At 34.3% G+C, this 13,769-nt stretch overlaps 1 protein-coding gene across 2 annotated transcripts in view; it reads right to left on the bottom strand.

Moving 5' to 3' along the window:
* Window positions 1-13,769, bottom strand: part of SPATA17 (spermatogenesis associated 17) — a 198,291-nt gene that overhangs the window by 52,180 nt on the left and 132,342 nt on the right. For both annotated transcript variants that reach the window (XM_043568427.1, XM_043568428.1), the window contains one exon: window positions 7,914-8,049. In XM_043568427.1, coding sequence (XP_043424362.1) covers window positions 7,914-8,049 — 136 coding nt within the window. The remainder of the gene's footprint in view (window positions 1-7,913; window positions 8,050-13,769) is intronic.

Raw genomic sequence — 13,769 nt, 5'->3', positions numbered from 1 at the left:
AAGTGACTAATGATCTGAAAAGATTTTTAGGATAAATTTTTATCAAAGTAATGTAAAATTTTAAAGATGCCATTTTCATTTGTAAAATTAATGATGATAAACGATACTCAGAATTGATGAGATGCAGGGCAATGGAAGCTCACATAAATTTCTAGGTGGACATGCAAATGAGATTACTCTTTCTGTCAGACATTTGGGAAGATGAATCAAAAGCCTTAAAAACATGCATGCTCTTTTTTAACCCAAGGTTTCTAAACAGCGGCATGAGTGACATTTTAGGGAAATAGTTCTTTGTTGTGGGGGGCTGTCTTGTGCATTATAGTAAATTTAGGAGTGCAGAGCCTCAAGGTGGGTGGTACTAGAATCTCGTAGCACCCCCTCGCACCCCCTTGCGCCCAGTGTCACAGCCACAAATGTGTCTATACGTTGCCCAAACTGCAAAATCGCCTGTGGGAGAGAATGGCGGCTTTAAACACATTTGTAGGCAAAGGCTGAGCTGCAGGAGCGCTGCCCTCAGCACTGCTTCCGAATATGAGCATTCAAAAAGATTAACTTAAGAGACAAATTAATATGAAATCACAGGAATTGGTTAAATAATAATATAGACACAGCACAGTAAAATTTATTCATGCTAACTTCTTCCACCTTTTAAAAAGGATACTTCACTATGTATTTCCCTATAGCTATTGCCCTATAAACCTCTCTTCTCCCTTTCACAGCCAAACTTATTCAAATAATTATCTACGTTTGATCTCTCCCTTACCCCACCCGCCAACCCCATTTTTTAGTCCTTCTCAAGCTACTACAGTCCGGCTTAGTTCCTCATATGGTCATTGAATCAGCTCTTGCTAAGTAACCAATGACTTTCATTTCTCTAAATCTATGGAGCTTTTTTTAATCTTCACTTTCTTCAACTTCATAGCATCACTGGCCATGGTTCATCACTCTTACTGCATTATCTTTCCTTGACTTCTTTGATAAGCATATTCTTTTGGTTTTCTTCACGTTTACCTCCTTGACCGCTTGTCTTACTCCAAATGGCCATTAAACGTCAGCACTCCTCAAAACTTCTAGCCGCCCTCTCATTACTCTGTGGTTTTACTTTAGGCTATTTCACTCATTTTCATGATTTTAAGGATTATTTATGAACCGAATTTACTAAACTTTATTTATGAACCAGATCTACTCGATTTTGTGACTCTGGTCAAAGCTGTTGTTTGAAGCAACAGACATGTATATTCAGCTATTTATTTAACATTTCTACTTGGATGAGTCAAAGTCATCTCAAACCCAAACATGTACAAGATTGAACTCAAGATTCCTTCCCTACAGTTGCCCCGCAAACTCTGATCCTTTTCTTTTCCCAATCTCAGTGAATAGTATCACTAAAAATTCAGTTTGTCCCTTGCAGAAACTTAGGAGTAATCAGAAAACTTTGTTTTTTCTTACTTTATCATATCCAATTCATTTTCAATTTTAACATTATGTGTATTCCTGACACTTCTAAAATTAATTCACATCTCTACAAATTTACTGTCACTCTTGTAGAATAAACTATACATTTTCTTCAGGGCAGTTTGACAATATATAACAAAAGCCTTAATAATGTGCTAGACTCTTACCAAAAAGACAAGGGATAATAATAAGTGTTGGTGAGGACATAGAGAAAAGGGGACCCTTATGTATTGTTCATGGCAACGTGAATTGGTACAGCCCTTATGGAAAACATTATGAAGTTCCTCAAAAAAGCAAAAATAGAACTACTGTATCACTCAGCAATCCCACTTCTGGATATATAACCAAAGGAAATGAAATCACTTCTCAAAGAGGTAAATGCACCTTCATGTTCACTACAGGTAACTCACAATAGTCAAGACATGGAAACAACCTATGTGTGCACTGATGAATGAATGGTTAAAGAAAATGTGACATGATACACACACACACACACACACACACACACACACACACACACACAAGCATATCATTCAGCAATAAAAAAGGAAATTCTGCTATTTGAGCCAACATGGATGAACCCTGAGGGCATTATACTAAGTGAAATAAGTCAGAGAAAGACAAATACTATATAATTTCACTTATATACGAAATCTATACTAGTTTAACTCCTAGAAACAGAGTAGATTGGTGACTACCAGGGACTGGGGATGGAGAAAATGAAGCAATATTGGTTAAAGGGAGCAAGTTTCAGTTTTAAGATGAATAAGTTCTAGAGAACTAATGTTGCTAAGAGAGTATGTCTTAGATGCTCTCACCACACACAAATATCCCTTTGACTTCTCCATGCCAAACCTGCAGACATAGCCAGAATGACACTTGAGTAAGTACCGTTCATGCTAATTCTCATGTTCATATAATAGTGCCAACACTTCCATAATGCCTAAGATCAAAATCAGCCTCTTTCTAAGACATCAACAATATTCACTCGTTACATATGCAGTCATTTGGGGGCTCCAAATTCTGGTAAACCTCCTTTTTTTGCCAAGTCAGATAAAGACATCATCAGGAGCACAGAAAGAAATTAAAGCTGTGATCCTATACCTAGGGATTAGGGCAAAAGTCTAGAAGCCTAAAATTTTCGCTGATACATTAACCTAATTTCCAACAACAACAAGATAAATAGAGGCATTTGAGGTTTTATTTTTTTTAATTAAGGTTAAGAGATTAACTGCAGAGAAGTGCAGATAACATACTCCAAGATTTTTGTCATTGAAGAATTCCTCAATTAGTAACTACGCAAAGAAGACTAGCATATGTTGACTTTTTGGAGACAAACTTAAAGAAGAACTTCTAATAAAGTTCAAGAATCACATTGGGACCAAAAATTGTCAAAAGAAAAATTTTACAGGCGAGCTATAAAACCTCTCACTGTCAAACAAAGATTCTGTCCTATACCATGCAGTACAGCTGCACATGTAGGGCAAACAGCTTACCTGGGGTAACGTAAATCTTACAGATCGCAGAAGGAAATGTTTGCCAGAGTCTCTTTAGAGCTGTACAGTTATTAATAATCTGACGGAAAGATCTCTCAATCCCAGACTCTACTGCAGTTACAAAATAAAAGTTTTTTTAATAGCTTACTATGCATGTGTTCTATTATGATTGTTCGTCACTCAAATGTAACATTTTGGACTTAAATGCAAATTAAGCCCTTAGGTTAATAATCATAGACTAATATGGTCAGATCTTAGCTACTGAAAATCTTGGATATATCACTGCACCCATTACTTTCATTCACAAGTTAAAATTCACATCAGAAATCCTTTGTAAAAGCATAACTGAAAATTACTACACAATACAATAAATCTATCAGAAACAAGGCAGTGATTAAAAAACATAGATAGTGTAAATACACATATTTTAAGATTATTCCATAGGTTAAATATTATTTTAATAAATAATATTTGTCTCTGTCCTGTTTTCTAAAATACATAAAAATGAGTATAATAAATACATACATATGCAAATGCATCTATAGATCTATAATAAAAATTATTTAAACTCCTATTTTTCCTGAAGCCTACTGACCTCAAGAAGACTAATACGAGGGTAACCACAGGAAAAAAAAAAATTGAAGCATTTCGGTCCCTGGTGCATTGTGAGAGAGAAAGAGAGAGAGAGAGAGAGAAAAAAAAAACCACTTAAACTGAATACTTGATTATTGAAGGCCAACCTCATAAGCAAAATGTTTTCCCTCAATTACACCTAATTATTTAATTGTTTACATTTACTAATGAAACGAAACAAAACAAACAACTGTAAGGGGCTGTTTTTCAGCAAGTAAGTAATCATCAATCAACATGTACAGAAAGATTCTTAAAATTATATGAAGCTGGTCTGTTGAAATAGAATGGCATATTTTATCCCAATCAATGCATAAAAGTAAAATTATCCATAACTGAGGCATGTTTCTCTGCTGTACAGTTCAGCTGTAATGATCCCCACACACTGCACTTGCACATCAATTATGATAATCATAATCACGGTCGTTAAGCTGAATGTTCATTATTATCAGGATGCTGGTGACAGCAGATTCAATCACCGGGTGCAATGGGCAAGCAGTCACAGTCCCACCCAAGTTTCTGCAGACAGCGATGTGCCACATTAAATCTCTGATGTGTTCCACATCCCACTCCATTCCAAAAGCTGTAGACGGTAAAGGTCAACTTTATGTTCTGTGCAATATGCTTAGGTTCTCTAAATTAATTCTTCGGAGTACTAGATATTTTTATGCTTTGTAGCTTATGAAATCCTGTTTAGGACGAAAATGTATGTGAAAATAACAAAAAAGGGCTGCCCTCCTGTTGTAATTCACCTACAATAAGGCATATGAAGAAAGGCTCTGTGAACATGAGCCGTCTTAAAAGTCTCTTCCTGAACTCTGCAAACATGGGAAAACATGAAATCGTTCCATTAAAATCAATTGTCTAAAATGCATGTGAGAACTCATTCCAATTTAGATAAAGGCCTTAGACTATTACTTCTGCTTCAGTAAATATGAACATATGTGAATGTTTTGACAACCAAAAGAATGTTTCTAGTATGCTGTATTTTTGTATTGTCCAACTCTTTTAGATATACCCAAATAGATTAAATTAATAGTGACTGACTGGTATATACTCCTTATTGAACTTCACTTTTATTTTAAAGATTGATATAAGCATGACAAAGGATTTATAACTACAAATTATGTACCTGAACTTAAAAAGTCTGACCATTTAAGACACAGGCCTACCAATCTAGTTGGAGGCTTAAGTTGGAGCATTTTATGAATAGATTAAAGAAATATGCATAAGTGATATGATATGTTTTATTATATTTTTTTCTTATAGATTTCCATACTTTTAAGAAAAATAATATATATGTTAGTTTTCATTATTGATTTTCATACTATGAAGAAAAAACTGTACTATTTGCTCTCCATGTGTTGACTTTGTGATGTCCTTGTATAGTGTTATTTGTATCAACAGCATTAAACATAAAACAAAAATACTAAATAATATTTTATATTTAATTGAGTTAATGTGAATGTGATTAGAGAAACAGTACCTAATTAACATTTGATTTTCTCTCAACTGATACCTTTCAACATCGTGTAACAAATCATTTGAAAATTATAACCTCCATGCCTATAGAAGATAGAAGAGAAAGGGATGATCTGAAAACATGATGGAAAATGTGGAGAAACAGGAACCACCTATATTTAATTGAGCTGTTTCTTGGCTGAAATCAATTTACTGCTTTCAACTCAATGTCATGTACATTTAAATGTTTGTAAACAGTCTGTCTTCCCACAGAAGAAGCACAAACCAGGTCAGCTTTCCTTCTTCAATATTTGGAGCTTAATAACTCTAGCTTCCCTAAAACTATCCTTACTCCACTAATAATGAATAAATTGTTAACTACAACCTGAGTAATCAAGAAACAAAGTTTTATAAAAATAAATAAAAAGAAGCCTACCTTTAGTAGTTTACTGGACCCAATTCTCACCCAAATCACTTAATATCAAGTCAAAATATAAATTATGTCTAATAGTTGTAAGATTTAACATATAAACAACAAAATGTCTCCCCCTATATTGTGCAGATTACATTAGCCACACAGAAGAATGATTTGTTTATTTAATATGGTTATTTGAAGAGGTTAGAAAGTAGTAAGAAATAAGGAAGGAATAGAGAGAAGAAGGAATTTCAATTTGTTTTTAGTATTTTTCTACATGGTTTTATGTAGGGTTAAGTGGATTCATGATTTAATAAGATTTTTAAAATCCCTACACGTTTCCATCTTAATTTTGAGGGCCTACAAGAACAATTATTTGTCATTAGCTTTTAAAGTATGTATACTTTCTAAAAGTATGCAGAGGCACACAATGATTCCTCAAAAGAACAAAATAAACTATTTTTCACTTTAGCGAGTAACCAAAAGTCTCTGTATGTCCATGAAGTTGCTTACTTCAATAAGACAAATGCATATTCTTTTTTTTTAATGTTTTATTTATTTATTTTGAGAGAAAGCATGTGTCTGCACGTGAGAGAAAGCCAGCTGCAGGGGAGGGGCAGAGAGAGACAGAGGGAAAGAGAGAATCTTAAGCAGGCTCCATGCTTAGCCTTGAGCCTGACCAGGGGCTCAATCCCACCACTGTGAGATCACAACCTAAGTCGATATCAAGAGTCAGACATTTAACCCACTGAGCCACCCAGGCACCCCAGATAAATGCATATTCTTGGAATGTCAGAATGTATGAGGTGAATCTGTCATATAAAACCAAAAAGAACCGTATTATTTTAGGAAAGAAACATTTGCACAAGAATCTTTCTTACTGTAAAGTAGCTTAATGTCCTAAGGTAAGTCATTTATGTTTTAAAGAAATGAACACTTCCTTGAATTAAATGAAATGGTGAGAGGGCATAAAAGCAAAAGATGTTTATGTCAAATAGAAATAAGATGTAGATCATATTATGCACATTCAAAATATGAAATTAAATAGTTTGAAAATTATATTTAGCTTATATTCTAAATGGTTGCATATTAGGTAAAAGCAAATGCCTAGAATACATCATCACCAAATATTTAGGTTTGCCAATCAAGGAGTTAGGAAGAACTACTCACTGTACACATTCCTTATGCTGTGGAATTATTATTTAGTATTTTAGAGATCATTTTTTAAGAAAGATGACTTAGTAGGTGAAAAGAAAAAGACACTTTCTAAAGAATCCACAGCATTCCCCAGTAACTTACCCTTGGTAATCCCATGGTTACAATATCCTAAAAAAAGATTTTTTCTTAGAGTTTAGTAAAATAAAGAAAGATCTCATTTTTCTTAAGGGTCTAACATGTTTCTTCCTCTTGAGTAATGAGGATATGTCTATAACTTGTGTTTTCCTCTTCGTCTTCGCCATCTATAAGCTGAAATTCCTGCTGCCACTGCAGTAATGTTCCCTTTATTTTGTGAGCATAGGCAACTGTTCTCATTTAAGATCACTTTCTCTTATTTTTATTTCTAAAATATAACCTTTGCTGTATTTGCCTTTTAGTATGGTGCCTTAAATCCTTTTGGAAGGAGGCCGTGTATAAATGAATAAATCCTCATTGACAGACTATTAATAGAACCAGTATGTCTAATATACTATATAGACCTCAGTGGCCTTAACCCTTTTCCAAAAAGTCACTTACAACTTCACTTTATCTGTGTAATTATTTTTTGTAATTAAGTTACAGTTTCTGTTAGATAATAGGACAAACACACAGTAACAACTTTCATTGGCCTCATATTATACAAGAAATCTTGGTGGTTTTCCTATTTAGAAATTTTTATGTAAATGCTAACAAATATAACTCTGGAGTCATTTAATATTTATTTGCCTCTTCTTTTCTATATCATATTATAGATTCCTATCTATCTATCTATCCACCTATCTATCATCTATCTATCTATCCATCTGTCTATCATCTATCTATCTATCCATCTATCCATCCATCTATCTATCCATCTATCTATGTATCCATCTATCTAGCTATCCATCTATCTACCATCTACTTCTCCATCTATCCACATACACACAGAGGTTGAGAGAAAACAACCAAGCGCTGATCTCCGTGCCTGAGAAGTGGACTCTACTCTGTAATCGCAGAGTCAAACTTTGACCCTGACTGGCTTTGGCAAAGCCATGATGCATGTCAGAGATCATAGGGTGGCTGACATATAACACTAAAAAACAAAAACACAAACCTTTCACTGCCACAAGTCGGCAGTGCCATGCATACATAAAATAGCTATAAATAATTTTATAACCAGGAAAGTGTTAGCTGCAATAAGAATATTTATATTTGTTGCAATTGGTGCATATTTTTAGCCTTTCCAAAGGAACATCATTTTTAAATGTTCACCAACTTACCTTGTCACAGATCCATTTCTTAGGATTTTCATCTCTAAAATGTTGACTTCCGTAAGAATTGGGACCATACTTGCTTGATGAATGCATTAATGGGATGTACTTTTTATTTTTATGGTAGGAAGAAAATGGCAAAAACCTGAAAGAATATTTAAGTGATATTGTTAATTTTATATCTACAGATATTTGATTTAAAAAATTAGAATTTAGAGAAGTACTAAAGCATAGTGAAAATAAAACATGGCTTGGAATCAGAATACCTGGATTCCACTTCAACCTCTGCCACTATCTCTGTTACTAACTTTTATGAATCTTCATGTCTCATTCAGTAAATGGAGATACCAAAACTTTTCTCACAGAATTTTTTGTAAGTTTCAAATACCTTGGAAATATAGAAAAATTTTAATAAACTTATTAATGATGCCAAGTAACTTACTTAAAATTTATTGTGTGAACAAAAACTTTCTTAATTTAAAAATGGTATCCAAAAATGAAAAGGATGCCCAGTATAAAAAATTCTCATTGAAATGGGTTGTCTTCAAATATACTTTCCTTTTTTTATTGAGGTATAATTGACAAGCAAGGTTATATCAGTTTCAGATGTATAGTATAATTCAATATTTGTATATATTGTGAAATGATCATCAAGGTCTAGTTAATATCTGTCACCATACACAGTTACAGAATTTTTTTTCTTGTGATGAGAATTTTTTAAGATTCATTCTCTTAGCAACTTTGAAATATGCCATACAGTATTATAAATGATAGCATCATGCTGTACATTACATCCCAATAACTTACTTATTTTAAAACTGGAATTTTGCACCTTTTTGACTCTCTCCACTCATTTCATCCACCTGACCTCCGCCCCCTATCTCTGGCAACCACCAATCTGTTCTCGGTTATCTATCAGGACTTTTTTTTTCAAGATTTCACATATAAGTCAGATCATATGGTCTTTTTCTCTGTCTGACTTATCTCAATTAGCATAATGCCTTCAAAGTCCATGCATGTTGTTGCAAATGGCGAGATTTCATTCTTGTTTATGGCTGAATTATATTCCATTGTATATACCACATATTCTTTTTCCATTCATCCACTGATGGACAAGACATTTCCATATCTTGGCTATTGTAAATAGTGTTGCAGTGAACATGGGGGTGAATATGCTTTTCTGAGTTAGTGTTTTTGTTTTCTTCAAATAAATCCATAAGTGAACCTGCTGGATCATACAGTAGGGAGTTCTAGTTTTAATTTTTTGAGGAACTTCTACACTGTTTTCCACAGTGGCTGCACCAATTTACCAATTTGCATTCCCATCAACAGTACACAAGAGTCTCCTTTTGTCCACATCTTTGCCAACACTTATATCTTTCTGACGGGTGTAAGGTGACTCCTTGTGGTTTTGATTTGCATGTCCCTGATGATTAGTGATGTTGAATATCTTTGCATATACCTGTTGCCCATCTGTATGCCTTCTTTGGAAAAATGTCTATATAAGTCCTCTGTCCGTTTTAAAATTAAACTGTTTCTCTTTTTGCTATTAAGTTGTAGGAGTTCTTTATATGTTTTAAACATTAACCTCTTATCAGATTCATGATTTGTAAATGTTGTCCCCCATTAAGTAGGTTGATTTTTCATTTTGTTGATGGTTTCTCTTGCTGTGTAGCTTTTTATTTTGATGTGGTTCCACTTGTTTATTTTTGCTCTTGCTGCCTTGGCTTTTGGTGTCAAATCCAATAAAATCATCCCTAAGTCCGAGGTCAAGGAACTCACTATGATTTTTTTCTAAGAGAATTAATTAAGGTTTCAGGTCTTATATTCAAGTCTTTAATCCATTTTAAGTAAACTTTTTGTGTATGTTGTAAGACAGTAGTTCAGTTTCATTCTTTAACTCACCCAAATAATGAAGGCATCTTTGGCAGGGGTTATGAATAACGGGGCTTTTCAGTCACCCAGACCAGTATCCACATCTTAGCTTTGCCCTTGCCAGCTGTGTTCCCTTATGGATGTTACTTGACCTCTATATGAGACTTTACTTCCATCCAGGGTTGTTGTAAGGAATGAACAAGTAGAAGTAGCTTGTTGTCACAGCCACCATTATCATTATCATCATCATTCTTATTTTAATGTGTTACCATGATCAACATAAAAGATCAAATTTTTAAAATCCACATCTAAGATTTTGATGTAATGTGGTGAATTGTTAAAAAACCTCACCAGAACCCTCTGAAATAAGAGTAAAGAAAAAAAATTATAAATCTACAAGAAGAAAGAGGACAGGAGAGGAGAAACAGCGGATTAAAATACCAACAAATTTTGGGCAGGTGAAAAGCAGACAGATAATTCAAAACGACTGAAATCACAGTTCCAGAAAAGGGAGAGGCTAAAGGGAAAGGTCAATGTTGCACAACCTTGGCGAGGCTCAGGGAAAAAAGCTACAGTTATTGCAGAAGGTGAGAGTGAGGGATAAAACTGGAAACAGATTAAAAGTCTACGCAAGGAGTGATTAAATCCCCAGGTTCCTCTCCCAGTCCATGCATCCATGAGAAGAGTTTATTGTCAGAAACTTTACACTGGAGAGCTCTGGTCTCAGTGGGAGCAGGTGGCAGGCCAAGGGGGAAGCACCAAATGGGATATATGGGTTTTAAATCAGTGTCTACTCAGTGAACTCTTCCCTTGCTCATGTCCATGTGAACTGGCAGTGGGACTTAAACACTTCATCTGACTAATGCATCTTCTCAAAAGATCTTGGAAATGCCCAGAGAAACAACTTCAAATTTCGACATTTGAAGATTTCTTAATGGAAAGCCTATCAGTCAAAAAGCCACACTCACACACAACTACAGTTTCTAGTCCGATTTTTAGAGTCTCCTTTAATACGAATGTAAGAATGGATTACCAGTTGGGGGAAATACCAACGTGAAAGACAGACACATCTCCAAGCATAAAAGACATAAAAGATAATCTGGAGGAAAGAAATCTAATGAAGGAAACAGGAATATACTTCAAACACTTTTCATTAATGTAATCGAAGAAGATATGGTACTAATGAAGTTGGAGTTTGATGCTTTTTTAAATAAAAGAAACATTTAGAGAAAAAGATCTGGGTAATAAAAAATATATATTATACAGTGAAGTGGAATATTCTGCTGAGAAGAATATTCTGAAATTCAGACTTTGGAAAAACAAAGTTGAAGTTCAACAGATTTATTGACCCTAACCATTTGTCAATATTTTCATATATATTACCTCATTTAATTAACACAAGAAAGGCTTTTTAATAAAATCTAAATTCAATTGAAAATTTCTTTCCTTGCCATTACGTTCATAAATTTGCCTTAAAAAGTAAGGGGAAACAAGCATTATTTCATCAGTTTTCACACTTCTCTATAATTTATTTTTAATGTTTATTAATAAGCTGCTCTTTAATATTTTTCCTAATGAAAAATTCTTAGGAAAAATTTGTTTAAAATAAAAATAAACAGAACACAGAGCTTTGAATCACACAAGATTACACACACATGTATTACATATGCTCCTGGGAAAAGAGCTCTCATATAAGACAGATTATGGTCCTTCCAGTACTAATTTGCACATGGGATGGACATCACACGCACAAAAATTAATGTGGCCCCAATGTCCCTGAGTATACAAGAGGGGTGCTGTGAGCCGGCTGCTGCACTTACACTTTTTATCACTTCTGAATTGCATTTTAATAGTACATTTTTCTTTTGTGTCTGAACAAAATTTGCTTTCTCAAGGGAATGGATGGCTGAGAAGACAAGGCTGAAAGACTAAGTACTTTCCTGTCCACGAGTTAATTTTACTTTCATTCAGCCATAATGTTTCACTGAAGGAACGTGTACGCATATTCTTAAGTGTATGTATGTATGTACGTGCATATGTAGGTAACGTATTAAAAATATTTAGATGTTTATAAATATTTTTCAAATATTTAGCTTCAAATTAGGAATAAATTATTTAATTCTTAAATAGGATTTGCTCTGTAAAAGTATAAGTAGCTATGAAAACCCTAAAAACATCAATTTAGCTTATAATCAAACTTTTAGAAAATATCAGTTACTTTTTGAAATGTTATCTTTTACCAATTTTAAATAGACACTCAGATGCACTTCTTGCTTGCAGTCATTTCTTTTCAATTGGATGAATAGCATACTAAAGAAGATACAGGTTAACCTATTATTTTTATAATTTCATCAAAGATTCAGATCTGGAATAAATTCTAAAATACATTGTGGACAAACAGTGGCTTTAAAAACACATCACTACCTGAACGTGTGGGCATTTAGGGAAGAATCTGTAAGGAATCTCGGGAAGCAAAAATTAAAAACAGCCAATTAGCTTCAGGGAAAATGAGTCCCTGAGTATACTTACTATATTTTCCAAAAAAAGAAGACTAATGAATTATATATTTTTTCTCTCTGATAACTCCCTTTTATTACCCCTTTTTTATATTCCTACTATTGCCACTCACGATGCTAGGTTTTCCTCCAACTCATTTATTTCGCTGCCAAATAAGTGAAATCTACAAATTATGAACCCCTCTTGCCTATTGATTGAAGCCTATATTCTTCAGTCCATCTGTCAAGCTTCCTAGAATGCACTTGATCTGTCCATTTTCCATCATTCCTTATCTGCCATCCCACTGACGCCATTCTCCTTTCTTTCTTTCTGTCTTTCCATCCTAGGCAACCTAATTGTCCCAATCCAGGCCCACACTGATTCCTCTACTGTCCTAATATCCACTTATTAAACTAACATTCAATGAAGCTTTTATATACTAAGCACTTTGGAAAACATTGAGATAGAATGATGGAAGGTGGACTATACCTAAAAGGAATTCTTGCCTAATGGCAGGGGGAAGAGAATAAGACAACACAGAATGTGTTAAGTTGTGTGATGGATGTATGCACAAGAGGTTACTAAGGTACAGAGGAAGGTTTATGTCTGCATGTGCATATGTGTTTGTAATATGCCAGTGTGCATGCTTATGTTTTGGGGTTACTGGCAAGCAGTTGGGAGATGGGACATGGAAAAGTTATCTTTCCAGGCTGTGTTTGCCAGAGCTGAAAGACAAGTAGTCAAGTTAAGAAGTTGGTAAAGGCCAATTTAGACAGAAGAAACAATATATACAAAGATACAGAGGTGAGTTAGAACAGAAAAAGGAATTCCGAACTGAGAGGATTCAACACAGCTGGAAATTGGGTTCTTTATAAAGGACACGAAGTAGATCATGGAGAGCCTTTTGGTAAAGATGACTGTACAGTAAATAAGAAGAAAATGTACAGTTATATATTACAGATCTTTATAACTTGCAAAGCATTTGTTTTTATGTTTACATGTATATAAATTTTGACACTTTATAGGGGAGTTATGCAAGCTGCAATGGATTTTAGCTGGGTAAATCACCCCAAGATGAACATGGTGATAACAATTTATAGATACCAAGGTACATGCTTATGGAACAGGTCTCAAACACTGAACATGCCCTAGATCAGCCCTCCTAGTAAAATACATGTATTAACACAAAGCAAGATAAAGGGATACTTTATTCAGGATAAAGGGACACTTTATTGCAAGTTAGGAATTTGGTTCCAGACCACCATGAATTCTCCAAGAGCTATGCAAAAGATGCAAATAAGATTGTGTGTGTGTGTGTGTGTGTGTGTGTGTGTGTGTGTACGGGCCTAGGCCAGAGGTAAGAGAAATAGCAAAGCACAGCAAGGCAATATCTAACCTGAGTTTTAATAAATGGGTCAGACTTCATTAGAAAGACACAGAAATTGAGAAGAGCATGCATTTCAGGGACTTGTATGAGTAGATGCTCAGAGGTAA

Source organism: Prionailurus bengalensis, chromosome E4, assembly GCF_016509475.1.
Source record: "Prionailurus bengalensis isolate Pbe53 chromosome E4, Fcat_Pben_1.1_paternal_pri, whole genome shotgun sequence".
Classification (NCBI taxonomy): Eukaryota; Metazoa; Chordata; class Mammalia; order Carnivora; family Felidae; genus Prionailurus; species Prionailurus bengalensis.
This window is presented reverse-complemented; position numbering and strand designations above follow the sequence as displayed.